The 14,091-nt window shown below is 36.0% G+C and overlaps 2 protein-coding genes across 2 annotated transcripts; one reads left to right on the plus strand and one right to left on the minus strand.

Annotated features, from left to right (window-relative positions):
• The first annotated feature begins 1,267 nt into the window (after window positions 1-1,267).
• On the plus strand, window positions 1,268-5,103 carry LOC107809953 (uncharacterized). Its single transcript, XM_075221810.1, has 4 exons — window positions 1,268-1,424; window positions 1,538-1,980; window positions 2,742-3,345; window positions 4,510-5,103. The coding sequence occupies exons 1-4, from the start codon at window positions 1,335-1,337 to the stop codon at window positions 4,969-4,971; spliced, it is 1,599 nt and encodes a 532-aa protein (XP_075077911.1). The 5' UTR covers window positions 1,268-1,334; the 3' UTR covers window positions 4,972-5,103.
• A 3,333-nt stretch (window positions 5,104-8,436) lies between these two features.
• LOC107769285 (SNF1-related protein kinase regulatory subunit gamma-1-like) lies at window positions 8,437-12,492 on the minus strand. The gene is made up of 6 exons (XM_075221811.1): window positions 11,982-12,492; window positions 10,510-10,718; window positions 9,975-10,417; window positions 9,465-9,731; window positions 9,198-9,370; window positions 8,437-9,008 (listed from the first exon to the last, which is right to left on the minus strand). Exons 2-6 carry the CDS (start codon window positions 10,673-10,675, stop codon window positions 8,726-8,728), a joined length of 1,332 nt encoding a protein of 443 aa, XP_075077912.1. The 5' UTR covers window positions 10,676-10,718; window positions 11,982-12,492; the 3' UTR covers window positions 8,437-8,725.
• Between the last annotated feature and the right edge of the window lie 1,599 nt (window positions 12,493-14,091).

The raw sequence follows: 14,091 nt of genomic DNA on the forward strand, positions 1-14,091 counted from the left end.
TGTTAATACAAATTCAATACAACAAAAATATACATCGTAACACTAAGAAAAATTGAAGTTTACCACTCATCTTGTGGATTATGTAAAGCAAGAGAGAAATTATTTCCTCACTCCTCATTCGCCCGTGGTGATAAGTTTAAATCAGGGCAAACTCTTTCATCTGGAACCTGTCCGGCAAAAACTGCTCCAGAATAACCACCCGATGACTGAGGGTTATCCCTACTACGCGCAACCTCATTATTGCGAACATCTTCGACCTTGACGTACATTTCTAATATTTTTATCACAAGAAATTTTCGGTATTCATTTGGAGTCCTCAAAAAATCCCTCAAAGTTTCATCATCGTCGATGTTAAACTCAGCGTAACAAGCAACCTCTTGCGGAGTGACGGAATACGGATATCTTCAGGTTACTTTAAGGTTCACCGAACGTTTTCTCATACTCATTTTATTACATAATAACGATACCAATCTATCGTACTCTATTGTAAGTGGCAATTTAACATGACATTGTGGAGATAAACTATAGCTCACAGAGTTATTCGCCACCACAACCTCACCCCCTAACCCCCCCCCCCCCCCAATATAATGAAACCCTTACTTTTCGCTCTTCAGACATTATGAAAAAATGCTTGAGATTTTAACAAGAAAAATTTGAACGAGAGTTAGGAATATTTTTGAATGGATTTTTGTAAAATCCTAACGCCTTTAAATAAGGCAGTGCCTAGCTCGGTGGGCTGAATGTTTTTAGGTATAGCGCTCTTTTAAAGAGCGCTATGCCCATTTGAATTATTGTTATGTCAGTTAAACGCATGAGATTTATTGTGGGCCCACAAAACAGGTATAGCGTGGTTATATACCGCGCTATGCATAGTTGTATAGCGCGACCGTTAAAGTATAGCGCTTTTTAAAAGAGCGTTATACATAGAAATGTCACTCTTTTTTTTAAACACACATTTCCGTCACAGTTATCCAAAAGAACCACAAATGGGTTCTAAACTCTTCAAGTTATGACAGTACATTACCAATTGTTGTAACTGTATGCCTCTTCAGATTATGGGTTCAAGTTATGACAGTACACTTGCCAATTGTTGTAACTGTCTTACCTGATAGCGACACACATCTCAATCACTTTAGTCTAATAGATTTTCCTTTGAAACAAGAGAAAAAGAACAAACTTTTTTTGCATACATCATTTTCTAAATTAGTACTACAATAAGACAAAAACTGCCCCCTAAACAAGGTAAAAGGAGAATGATATGCTATAAATACTTCACGCATTCCTTTAAATTATACTAGTACGTAGTTTCTTGATCATTCACCTCTTATAAGCCTATGGCTTCAAGTTATTGGGGAGTCAACCATGGAAAACTTGTTTTCCTAATCATCACATTTTGCTTTATTATAGATAGTACAGCTGCCGAAGTATGTAGAAAATCATTTAATCTCTACCTTTTCTCTCTTTTTTGGTAATTTTTTTAATAGTCATTTTCATGACAATTTGCTTTTCAACTGTGTGTGCATGCTTGAAAATTCAGTGGTTGAACCACGGCGGAGACAGAAGAAACAGAAGGTCAGCTGTTGGGGAGGTTTTGATAAGTCCAAGAACAATAAACAGATTGAAACTAAGGTGGAAATTCTTGGCTGGATTTGACATTACAGCAACCCCAGCAGTGGCCAATGGAGTAGTTTATTTCCCTTCATGGAATGGGAATTTGTATGCAGTGAATGCATTAACTGGACAACTCATATGGCAACAGAATCTTACAAGACTCACTGGCTTGCCTGTAACAAGGACAACCGTGAATGTGACAGTGTCAAGATCAACTCCAGTGGTGGCTGATGATCTTCTACTTGTGGGAATTTATGGACCTGCTGTTGTGATTGCAGTGAGACGCTTAACAGGAACACTTGTTTGGTCCACTCTGCTAGATCCCAGGCCTCTGGCTCTTATCACTCAATCAGGAACAGTTTCCTTGGGGTTAGCTATTTCATTTTTGCTATGTTAATTGTTTTCAGAGAGCATAGATATTACTCGCTCCTTTCTATCTTATGTGATACTATTTCCATATTAATCCATTCCAAAAGAATGAACCTTTCTATATTTGGAAAGATCTTAACTTTAAACTTTTTATTTTGCCCTTAATGACATGCTTTTACAGCCACAGATATGTCATGGTATATTTAAGACCACAAGTTACAAAAGTCTATTTCTTTCTTAAATTTCATGCTCAGTCGAACTACGGCACATAAATTTAATCATAGTGAGCAGCTATCTGTTTCTCACTAGTATAAGTATCAACTAATTCCAAGGATTGTCCCAAAAAATGATGATGGAGCTATTAAAATAACTTATCAGCTTTATGTTTTTCAACATTTAGATAAATTTAGCCTTCTTAGTGATCTGTTTTAGATAAATTTATCCTTCTTACTGATCTGTTTGCATATGAAAAATTAGGTAGTTTTTTGAGCTACTAAACTAACTTATCAGCTAATATCTGGTTATGCCAGTAAGATTTAGTAAGTTGTAGCCATTTTAGCTAGATAAAGAATAAGCAATAATATAAATAGTATCCAAAATGTAGCACTATTTTGGATCCTTATCTTTTATCTTCTAAGTAATTACACTGCACATAAGAAGGTAACTTGAATAACTGAATAGGAAAAAACTGTCATGTCTATGTCATTGACCATAAATTAAGTAGCAACAAGACACTAAACTGGTTTCCAATTTTTTAACAGTGGATATTATGTGGGAGTATCATCACTGGAGGAACTACTACCAGCTACACAATGTTGTACTTTTAGAGGCAGTCTAGTAAAGCTAAATGTTCGAACTGGTGCAATTCTATGGCAAACATATACACTCCCAGACAATGGTGGAAGACTCGGAGGTTATTCAGGAGCAGCAATATGGGGAAGCAGCCCTGCTATTGACATAGCCAGAGGATTTGTCTACGTAGGAACTGGAAATCTATACTTAGCTCCACCAGAGGTGCTGAGATGTCAAGCAGCACAGAATAATCGAACAACGCCACCAACTAACCCTGATCAGTGTTTTGGTGAAGATGTTCATTTTAATTCCATTCTTGCATTTGATGTAGATTCTGGAGAAATTGCTTGGGCAACACAGCTTGGAGGCTACGACGTTTTCTATTTCACTTGTTTAGTTCCTAATAATCCAGATTGCCCACCAGGGCCTAACTTGGATGCAGATTTTGGAGAGGCGCCTATGTTGCTAACTATATTCTCAAATGGAAGACTGCGTGATATTGTGGTAGCTGTCCAGAAAAGTGGCTTCGCCTGGGCTCTTGATCGCAACACTGGCCATATTGTTTGGGTTAAGGTAAGTCTTTATAACCAGAATTTTCATCTTTCAAGTACTCTTCACATCATCAATAATGTGCTTCAGAAAGTATAGTATAGTATATATATATATATATATATATATATATATATATATATATATATATATATATATATATATATATATATAGAGAGAATAGGTAGAAACATTTTAACAATTTCTACTCTGCTTTTGCGAGAAGCAGAGTAGAAATCAAAGAAGTAATACTAATCAGATTGTTGTAACTAGAACAGACGAGTAATAACTTTTCAACGAGTTTAACTTTGGAAGGGATATTAGTAACTTAAGAAAGAATAGGAGTAACTTTACTGTGAACAAGCTGTTTTAATGTTGCAGCTGCATGTTTATTTGATTTTATTGTTCCGTACATCTGTCTTGCACACTTGCACATATATAGATACAATGGTGACCTTTTGTTCCCCCATACTCTAGAGTATTAAATAGACTCGTCAATTTTGAAACATCCATTTAATTAACACAAGAGCAAACTAATTTTGACAAGAGAAAGGATGCGTAGCGTTTGTTTGCTGGTAAATTTGACAAATAATATTTTAATGATTTCTATACTGAGTAAGAATTTTGTGAACCAAGAGCTTAATTAGCATGATGTAGCATTTTGCTTTTGGTTATTTAACTTTTGAACACTAACAATATTACATAGTCGTTTTACGCCATCGGGTTGAGCAGGGTTAGGGAGGACTAGGTTAAATCCCCTTCGCTGGAATATTATACTGTGTATAGGGTAAAAACAAACACTTCTGTTATATATTAACTGTTGAATCCCTTTACGTAGGAAGATTCTAGTGTAGTGGCTAAGCGGGTTAAAAAATGGCTTTTAAGTCATAAGTTCAAATCTATGTGCGACATTTTTGTACATTTTGTGCATCCCCTTTTGTCGCAACTGAGGTTAAGTGACATGCAACCGACATGCAACAACATGTAAAACCTATATTAAACTTAACTTGGTAACATACGAACAAAAGAAAATAATCTGCTATAACTAATTAAAATACACTATGGGCTAAAAACACTTCTTTAAGTTAAATCTATTGATCATTTAAAGTCGATGTCTTGATGAATCAACTTTGTGAACGTGAAATATTAGTACAAATTTGCTAATCTAAGAATTTTTGTGCGATGTAGAAAGCAGGACCAGGGAGCTTGGAGGGAGGAGGAGTATGGGGTGCAGCCACAGATGGGAGGCGAGTTTACACAAACATAGTCAATGGAAATAGAGTTCCTTTCACCTTAGCACCTTCGAATCAAACAACAACAGCTGGTGGATGGGTAGCATTGGATGCAAACACGGGCCAAATCCTTTGGACCACTGCAGACCCTAGCAACGACACGGCCCACGGGCCGGTCACCATAGTTAATGGACTTCTTTTTGCAGGATCTGTGGCTCCTAATGGCCCTCTCTATGCCATGGATGCCAGTAATGGTAAAATCTTGTGGACATTTAACACTGGTGCTACTATCTATGGGGGTGTATCAGTTAGCTATGGTTGTGTTTATGTTGGCCATGGATATTCAATTAGTTTGGCTAAGTTCCATCCAACTTGGACCAGTGGCACTTCACTCTTTGCCTTTTGCATTGATGTATGAAGAGTAAGCTGTGTCTTGGTAATAAACTGAAGAGTTCACTTTCTGATAAGAATTGTAATACTAATAAGTTTCCATACCTAAAAGATCATGTAAGATTGAATCAGTATATTTTAAGTAGAAAAATCTTGGAGGTAACTTGTTCAAGCTTTCTTCATGCTTATAAGGGAGATGGAAAAGTTGATAAGATGAAGTTAGCTCTAGTACACTATTTGGAAATGGAATAAAAGCAACAGCAATCTAAAGAAAATATATTAACCAGCTGAATGGCATATGCTAACTCATTTAACTATCAACATAACATAGGCTCACTCATTTAACTATCAATGCAACTTTAAAAAAGAAGAAGAAGAAAGAAACCACTTTTTATTAAAGCAAAAGCAAAGTACAAACTCATAGATCGAGGGGGATTAGGCCGATACCCCTGCAGATCAAACTTGGTAGAAACTGGCAAATCCTAAATTCTATACAATGGCTTTCTAGTTCCAATATTGCTCTTATAACCATGCAAAACAAGAATTTTCTATCTAGAAAGAGTCATTCCCTGCCTTAATTTTTCTTCGGTATCCAACTAGGAATTCCTTTTTCTTGTTCACCAAAGAATCCAAATTTAAATCCTAAAACATCTTTTGTTTTCTTTTCTTGAGGAGTTTGTTCTCTATTCTACTTGAAAAATATCCATATTCATCTCTATGTCATCGTCTGAATCATCTTCCTCAGATATAGAATCAAAATCTACTCCATAACCATTGGTGGGGTTTATCCTGAAGGAACTAACACATTTAAGGTCGATTTAGAGGATCCAGGAGTGTATTGAACTTCATCATTTGACTGTACTAAACAACTGCCAGGAGCTAATGGTGGAAATTTATTTTTTGAAGAAGGAAACTCTACCCATAACTGGACTTGATTAGTATCGTCACCTCTAGCTTCACCCGTATTTGTCATCTATATGATCTTCATCTTCCATATTATCATCATAAAAGATGGTAATATTATGCAAAGGATCGAAATAGTGTTGATTATGATGCTCATGATTCAAAGATTCTACAACCCCATAATCATAATCGTGAAATAACACCATATTATGTATGGAATTGAAGTGGCACATTATATCCTCTGAATGAGTGAATCATGTCTAACAAGAGAAGTGGAGAAAATTCTAGGAATCCCATATGGCTGCTCTCTAGTTATGCTCTATTGCATTTCTACAAACATCACATCTTCAGAGCTAACTATAGAGCTTTGATGCTCTAGGGTTCAATCAATTATGTGCCATTAGTAGATTTAAGACTCCCCGTGGTAATAACAACACTATTCACATCCTCAACTCCATTAGCTCTATTTTCAAACATCTAATTCAACACAAAAGGTGGAATTTTTGAAAAAGATTCATAAACTTGTTTAAGTTTAGCGATGTTACCTCTCTGAGAATTGAAACTCCGATTTGCAACTCTATATATGCATCCAAAAATTCGTGGTCTTTGACTGACTGAAGCATACCTGTTTGTGTTAATCTTCAAAATGGATGCAAATTAAGGATGGTATCATGGATCATTCATATGTGCAGTTGTGTTGATAGTGTCCAAGTGCTATAGCCATTGCCCTCGCGTTAGTCGTGGTTCAATGGAGTTCCTGTGCATTTGGAGATTTATTGCTTCCTCTCTCTCTCTCTCTCTCTCTCTCTCTCTCTCTCTCTCTCTCTCTCTCTCTCTCTCTCTCTCTCTCTCTCTCTCTCTCTCTCTCTCTATATATATATATATATATATATATATATATATATATATATATATATATATATATATATATATATATATATAAATTAAATATGTTTTAATCACAGTGATTTTCATATTTACATATAACGTGCGTTGTAGACTGGGAATACAAAAAAAAATCGATAAACTGCACCGAATCGATAATCCGAGTCAAACCGGGAAAAAAACTCGATTGTGGTTTGATTTGATTTGGTTTGGTATTGGAAAAGAAAACCCGACCATAACTGGTTTGGTTTGGTTTTAACTAAAAAAAGTCAAACTGAAACCAAACCAACCCGATAGTACATTTATATAATTTTTAAAAATATTTTATACATATAAATATTTATTGTAATGTAATTTATAAATATTTCTTAAACTTTTTCACAGTTTTATCTTTTAACATATTATTTCAAGTTTGGACTTAACATTCTTGAATGGTAAGTAAATTTTATAGCCCATAAATGTAGTAACTCAAACAAAGTTCAAATCAATACTAATGCTAACAAAAGAAACTCAATTCAACACTAAGAATGATGATAGTGTTGGATATCTATTTTTTAGTTTTACATTGGTTTATACTGAAAAGACATAACTTAGTTTATCTTTTTCTTTAGTGCTTAATTATGTAATTAGTAGTACTTATTAGCTAGACTTATTTTAGCATGACATATATATATAGTATATTTAGATTATATTAATTTTTATTATGACTTATTAATTAGCAATATTTGCTTTATGTAATTTTATTATCTTTATTATTGAATATTTTAGTATAATGCTATGACTGATCTCATATTGTGTTATTGTTTTGGAAAATGTAATATATAGTTGTATCTTAATAGGACTAAAGAAATATTTGGAGTACAATTTACATATTTTGTGCTATAAAGACTTTGTCGGAAAAAAACCCGAAAATCCGAAAGAAACCGAAAAATCCGAGATTGAAAAACCCGATTTTGTTGGTTTGGTTTGGTTTATAGATTTAAAAACCCGACACCATTGATTCGGTTTGGTAATTGAAAAATTTGAATCAACCCGACCTATATACAGCCTTAGTTGTAGACAACAATGTTGTAGTGACCTTTCAAGTAAGGTCCTTAAATTCCTGTTCTATTTCATGCCTTTTTGCTACTTCACTCCCAGCTTGTTTAGATGGTTGTTACTTGTTGTATTGTATTGTTACTTTAAATGTAATATTTATATTTATTTTAGTTGTTACTTAAATTTTATTATATGGTATCATTAACAACGTAATGACGAAAAGTGTTACTGTATGAAACGTGAAATTTGATGAGGTAGCGTCGTTACCTTACTTTTTTCTCTCATCTTACTCTTCCTTATTATTAAATAATCATATTTTATCCTTTACCCTACTCTTTTATATAATAATTCTACTTCATATCCTATTTTTTCTTAGTAATATTGCAAGTTTATTCTTCATATTGTTAGTGCTCATCATGAAACGACGGCAAACAATATAGTCTATCCAAACGTTGTATTCATCAAACAATACAATACAATACGATACATTATGAAACTGACATGTAACAACAATCCAAACAAACTGTGCTGAAATCACAAGCTTTAACAAAACAAACCAATTAATTTGAAGATATAGCAAGTGCAATACTCGGAAGAAACTCTTGTAACCAAGGAAATATGAAAAGACAACAGGCACACCAGCAATTATTTTGTAACTCGAGGCATATTCTAACATCACAGTTGAGCATTATTTAAACAAGATGAAATTTTGGATTCAATTTATCACTATCGATCCCTATTTGTAGTTAGGTAGTAAGACCGAATGACCTTAAATGAACTGGAGAAACAAAAAAACTCAAAAAACTACCAAGCGATAATGCTGCACGAGTCGCATAAAAGGAACATCTTGTACATGTTAAAGCGGTACACGAGACTGTTTCTTTGATCTTATGCCAAAGACCTTGTGCTGGTTCTTTTGACATCCCCCATATCCTGCTTATTCACCAACAGGAGTATTATTGCCCTAGCATTTCTTGTGCTGAAAATCCAAAATAGTTATCAAAGAAGTTTGGTGGTTCAAATATGAAGCAAGAAATGACATCTCTGAGTGTAATAACACCAATGACTTCATCGTCTTCCCCAGCCGTCACGTAGATCCTGTGAACCAACTTGGATGCAAGAGTGTCTATCACATTACCAAGAGTTGACTCATGCTTGCATGTTATTGGTGTAGAAACCTTTGTGGCATCATGAGTTGCCGAAGCAACTGTGTTCATGAAGCCCGTGACTGTCAGCTGCCTGCAATTCGGACGGGCAAAATTAAGTACTGATTCACATATTGAATTCAACTGTCATATATCAAAAATGGTGTTTTCTGATTTTCATGCATATGTTCAACCATGAGAAGGTCTCTAGAATTGAAACCCTATCTTGAAAGTTATCAAATATTCAGATCCCAGAGGAAGAAGCAAGTTATCTGTACTATACCTGAAATTGGAGAAGAGTTCAGGCTTGAGTAACAAGAATCTGATGTCTCTTATGCTTACATTGCCAACTATCTTCTTCTTTGTCCCTTCCACAACTGGAAGACCTCCAATATTGTTGTCTCTCATTTTCTTGAATGCTTCCAAAATCAGTTCATCGTTTTGAACGCAAATAACCTGTGTGTATGTGGAAAGACAGAGACTTGGCATCACCAAACTTCTGTAATATCAGAAGAATATCTAAAAGTGTCAGGAGCTACAAATTTCTGACCTCATCAGGGGACATGTAAGGGAGGCCAAGCTCTGATATAGGATGAGCAGAGATGCAGTCAAACCAATCCCTCCCTTTGCATCCTTCAAGACCCCGTATAACAGCCGATTGTGTTATGAAGTTCTTAAGGAATGGATTTCCTCTTTCAATCACCGGTACGTTCCGCATCCTATATTTTGATAGTAGCAGCAAGACACTCAACATAGAACTGTCTGTTGCTACTGGAACAAATGGTGCCCACCGATAGGATTTTATGATGGAGCTCACCTACAAATAAAATTAGTGGACCTCATCATGTGTATTCATGTCAAATTCTCTGAATACAGTTTAGTCTAGCTTCTGGTGTCCTCCAACTTGGTCATTTTATTTCATGTTTGAGAGTTTTTAAGACTAGATGACAAATATCGTAGACACAAACACCATGAAAAGGTAAAGTCTCTCTTGATCAATCAAACCGCTAGGGTGACTTGGAAGAAGCTTAAAGGCCAATCCTTTAGAAGGCCTGCCTACCTTCGTCGACTTAAAGGGCTCTTCTTGAAGGATAACCTTGTAGAAATCCTCACCCAACTTATCAGCTGCAGTTGGAGCATCCTTTCCTGCTCCTCGATCCGCAGCCACTCCACCTGCCACAGCTGCACCGACTGCAGCCACCGTTAGACCTGCAACTGCAGCAGGACCTGTTGCACCCAATGCCAGTGCTCCAAGAGCACCAACAGCACCTGCTCCAACTCCTGCCGCTGCTGCCGAACTTGCTGATAAGGCAGCTGCTGCTGCATCTGCGCCCTCCAGCACCCAAAGAACAATAGCTGAGTAATCTAGGATGCCTAAATATATTTCTCGCCAATCCTTACTATTCTGAGCAGCTGGATTCCTCACAGGAGCTGATAGGATGTTGGATTCAGAAAGAATCTTGACAGCGTCGCCTATGGAAGTGTCGGCATCTATTTCAATCACTGGAATGAGGTGTAAGTTAGCCGTTTAGGATTCAGCACTGGACATCAAACTACTTAGTACAACAGTTTAAAAACTTATCTAATTTAGATACCTTTGCCTCCTGGGACTTGAGGGAAGGATGAAACTGGAATTTTCGCAAATGCATCAGTCAAAGTTTCCTGTAAATTACGGGGCAACTTTTTTCTGCTCTGGACCATCTCAAAGTAAGCATCATAATTTGCAAGTTTCAAAGTCTTTTCTGTTTTTGCTTGTGCCATTTACTTCAATACTCAAAGAAGACGTGGCTGTAAGATTCTATTCCTGAGTAGCAGCAATACAACCATCAGATCAATAAATTTGAAACAAGATAGCCACTAGAATCTCCTACCAGATCAATAAGGAAACTTCACTGCTGCACTTAATTGAAGGATCTCGTGACTCATCCGAAACCTATTACAAATGTTTGTAACCCTGTAGCCCCATGTACCGAACATGTTTGGACTCGTAAGTAGCTATTCCACTTCCTTCAAAAAGCTGATTTTCTGTACTAAAAGCTCATACTTGCTAATTAAGAATAACTCGTAAGATTATTTTTTGGAAACTAATGTTAACACTAAAATTTTCTGCTAGGTACCACCATCTCTGAGAGAAGCATCATAGCATAAAACAGTTTGTTCCTTTAATTTATGGTTGTACTATAAACGTGGGCGTATAGTCAGAGATTCTCTTTCGGAGTAGCTCGTGGCTCCCAACCATAATCAATTTGACTACTTAGAAATTGGACAGTTATTACAATTTTATGCAGATTTCAATCCAGAATTTGTTGATACATCGAGTATAGAATAGGTTTAGTACTAACGAAAACATTTGGACGAAATTATGTTCTGATATTAGTTCTCTTCCATTATTAAAAATATTTTTCAGCAAATCAGAAATAACAACTGCCTTATCTCTATTAAAACAATCTCAACTTCTATTTATAATACCTTTTATGCGTACCAATATTGCCAGTCTTTACGACTGGCCAGATCGCAACTGTTCTACTCTCACCTACTTAAAATGCTTCCTATAAAATTCTCCCATTAATCCCAACTCAGATGACAATTTTCTCTTCTGTGATGTTCTAAACCATCCACTAATAATAAGTTTTGTACATTTTTTTCACAACTTTCAAAAATTCAAATTCTTTAATCATTCCAATCAACCCCTTAATATAATCACCTTTTTCTATTAAGCTAACTAGCCTAGATACCACGGTTATCAAAAAAAAAAAACCGCTAGATCATGTTATAAATTTTAACCTTCTAATCAACTAAACACCATCACATAAAATAGGTAAAAAAAAAAAATTCCTTTATACTATATCAAACACAGATGACGGAACACACCAAAAGCCGATATTCCTCACATCCACAGCAAAGTGAAAGACCGAATAAAAAAAACCCATCGAAGAGTTGGAGTAACAAGATTGCCGTAATTATATATATACTGATGGAAGAGGACTAGTTGAAGCGCACATAGATGAACCCTAAGGTCCCTAACAATGGATATAAAAAAAATACTACTTGTACTATAGATATGTACCTGTGCGCCTCTGCAATAGTTTACCGTGAAAAATGGAAGATCCAAGGGGAAGAATAAACAGAGAATTCTGTACAGTTTGAAGGGATTAGGAGTGGGAACTGATGGGTGTCTTTGTTGGTGAGAAGAACAGCAAAAGTTGGTTACTTTCTGGTTTCGGTGGCGCTGCCATGTGTTATAGTTCGTACCCTCCACTTGTCACTTGATTTACTCAGCACCGAGTGAGTGAACGATAAGCTCCTCTACTTTCTGCATATATTTTTGGTGTATGTAGAGGTCATCATAGAGATTACTTGCCTACTTCGCATCAACACCATAGGTGGATCTAGAGCTACCCGTTCATTTTTATCGGTTCGTCGATTTTAATTGAACTGCTTTGGCGTGACCTGAAGCTGTTTGAACCCATTTTTTGAGAATTGTCAAAGTTTTACATGTACTTTTGTTTTCTCCCTTCTTGTAAAAAGAATGAATTTGAAAATTATGTCATTCTTTGGGGAAAAAAGAATTGTGTCACGTAAAATGGAACATATGAGGTCCTATTTACTTTCAATTTTGCTAAAAATACTTGTCATTTTGACAAATTAAAGAAGAATCAATTGCAAAAATAATTGTATTTTTTTGGTAAACTGGATCCTAATATATATAAACAAAATAGTTACACCACAATTTGAGAGGCTATACTCTCAACAGTTTCATTGTAATTGTTTTGCACTACATTAGGATTACAACCCGTGACATTTCTTACAAATACAGTTCCTAGGATGTCTGTCCACAATGCCTTATTAACAAACACGGGAGAAACTGCCAAAACTTCTGTCCTTCCAAAAAAAAAAAATTCCTTGCTCCTTCCTTTGCGAGGAGGTGCGCTGCCTGATTATGCTCCCTGAAATTATGTCCTAGTGCTGGATTCCCCAACTGCTCCATAAATGATTTGCATTAAAAAACAATGAAGTTATAGTGGAGGTTTCCCTGTTTTATCAACTTAATAATTTGTTCAGAATTAGTGCTAATTTCTAGAAGGATGAAATTTTGGTCAAGCGCTATTTTTAGTCCCTGCCAAAGAGCATGGAGTTCAGCCTCAACACTGGTGGTATGTGGGATCCCCTTCATGTAGCCTAGCACCCAGTCACTTTTATTGTTCCTGAAAACACCCCCACCCCCTTCAACTTTTGTTTTTGGACAAACAACCACATATGTGCACTTGGTGGTGGTTCCCATTTGATGTAGATTACAGTTGTGTTTTTTCTGTCACTATATTGGATGCAACATGGTAGTACTCTGTAGCTCTAGCAATGGTTTGGGCAACAAGGGTGAAGTTTTTATCAAAGACGTTGTTCCTAGTGAACCAAATGCTCCAAAAACAGAAAGGCAAGAGTGTTTTTCAGTCAATTGAATCACTGAAATGTATGTTCTTAACCTTATTCCATATTTGTTCCCAATTGTTCATTGTAAAAGCAAGGTGGGGGTGGCAAGCATGGTTTGTACACTCTTGTTACAGTGTTATCTAGAAGGTTTTAGCATTGATGCATTCAAAGAAAATGTGGTTAGTGTCCTCCACTCCAGAGTTGCAAAAATAGCATATGGGGCTTACATTTAAGCCAATGTTGTTTAGATGTTTGCCAATTGGCAGCTTGTTGTGATGCAGAAGCTATATGAACATTTTTATTTTATTTGGAACGTTTAGTTTCTAAATCCAACCAAAATGATCATTCTGGCCATTACTGAAGTCCAGTTCAGATCTAATATGGTTGTAGGCTGACTTAGTGCTAAATATTCTATTATTAGTGAGGTTCCAGATAATCTTATCTTCAGTATTGCTTATAGCAGGGATGAATGTGGATTGGATAACACGTGTAATATCCATGGGAATGGGGTAATGAATGGCATTAAGGTTCCATTCCCTATTGAAAATGATGGAGTTGATTTTTAGGGCCAGGTCGGAGTTATGCCAAGGTCCATAAAGGATAGAGTTAAGAGGTTGCATATTGGGGATCCAGTTATTAGAAAGAAAGTTGATTCTATCCCCTTTATGGACAACCCATCTAGATGCTTTGATGCATACCTTCCATTCCTCTTGTATGCATTGCCAAGTCCTGGTCTTGGCTTTTTCCTT

Source organism: Nicotiana tabacum, chromosome 9 (genome assembly GCF_000715075.1).
Source record: "Nicotiana tabacum cultivar K326 chromosome 9, ASM71507v2, whole genome shotgun sequence".
Classification (NCBI taxonomy): Eukaryota; Viridiplantae; Streptophyta; class Magnoliopsida; order Solanales; family Solanaceae; genus Nicotiana; species Nicotiana tabacum.

Excerpts from the sequence above, each read along its gene's own strand:
- LOC107769285 (XM_075221811.1), bottom strand. The coding sequence starts at position 10,675 with ATGGCACAAGCAAAAACAGAAAAGACTTTGAAACTTGCAAATTATGAT. Across the intron at positions 10,418-10,509 it reads TCAAGTCCCAGGAGGCAAAG|TGATTGAAATAGATGCCGAC; the intron begins GTATCTAAATTA and ends ACCTCATTCCAG. Across the intron at positions 9,009-9,197 it reads GAACTCTTCTCCAATTTCAG|GCAGCTGACAGTCACGGGCT; the intron begins GTATAGTACAGA and ends TCCGAATTGCAG.
- LOC107809953 (XM_075221810.1), top strand. The coding sequence starts at position 1,335 with ATGGCTTCAAGTTATTGGGGAGTCAACCATGGAAAACTTGTTTTCCTA. Across the intron at positions 1,425-1,537 it reads TAGATAGTACAGCTGCCGAA|TGGTTGAACCACGGCGGAGA; the intron begins GTATGTAGAAAA and ends TTGAAAATTCAG. Across the intron at positions 3,346-4,509 it reads GCCATATTGTTTGGGTTAAG|AAAGCAGGACCAGGGAGCTT; the intron begins GTAAGTCTTTAT and ends TGTGCGATGTAG.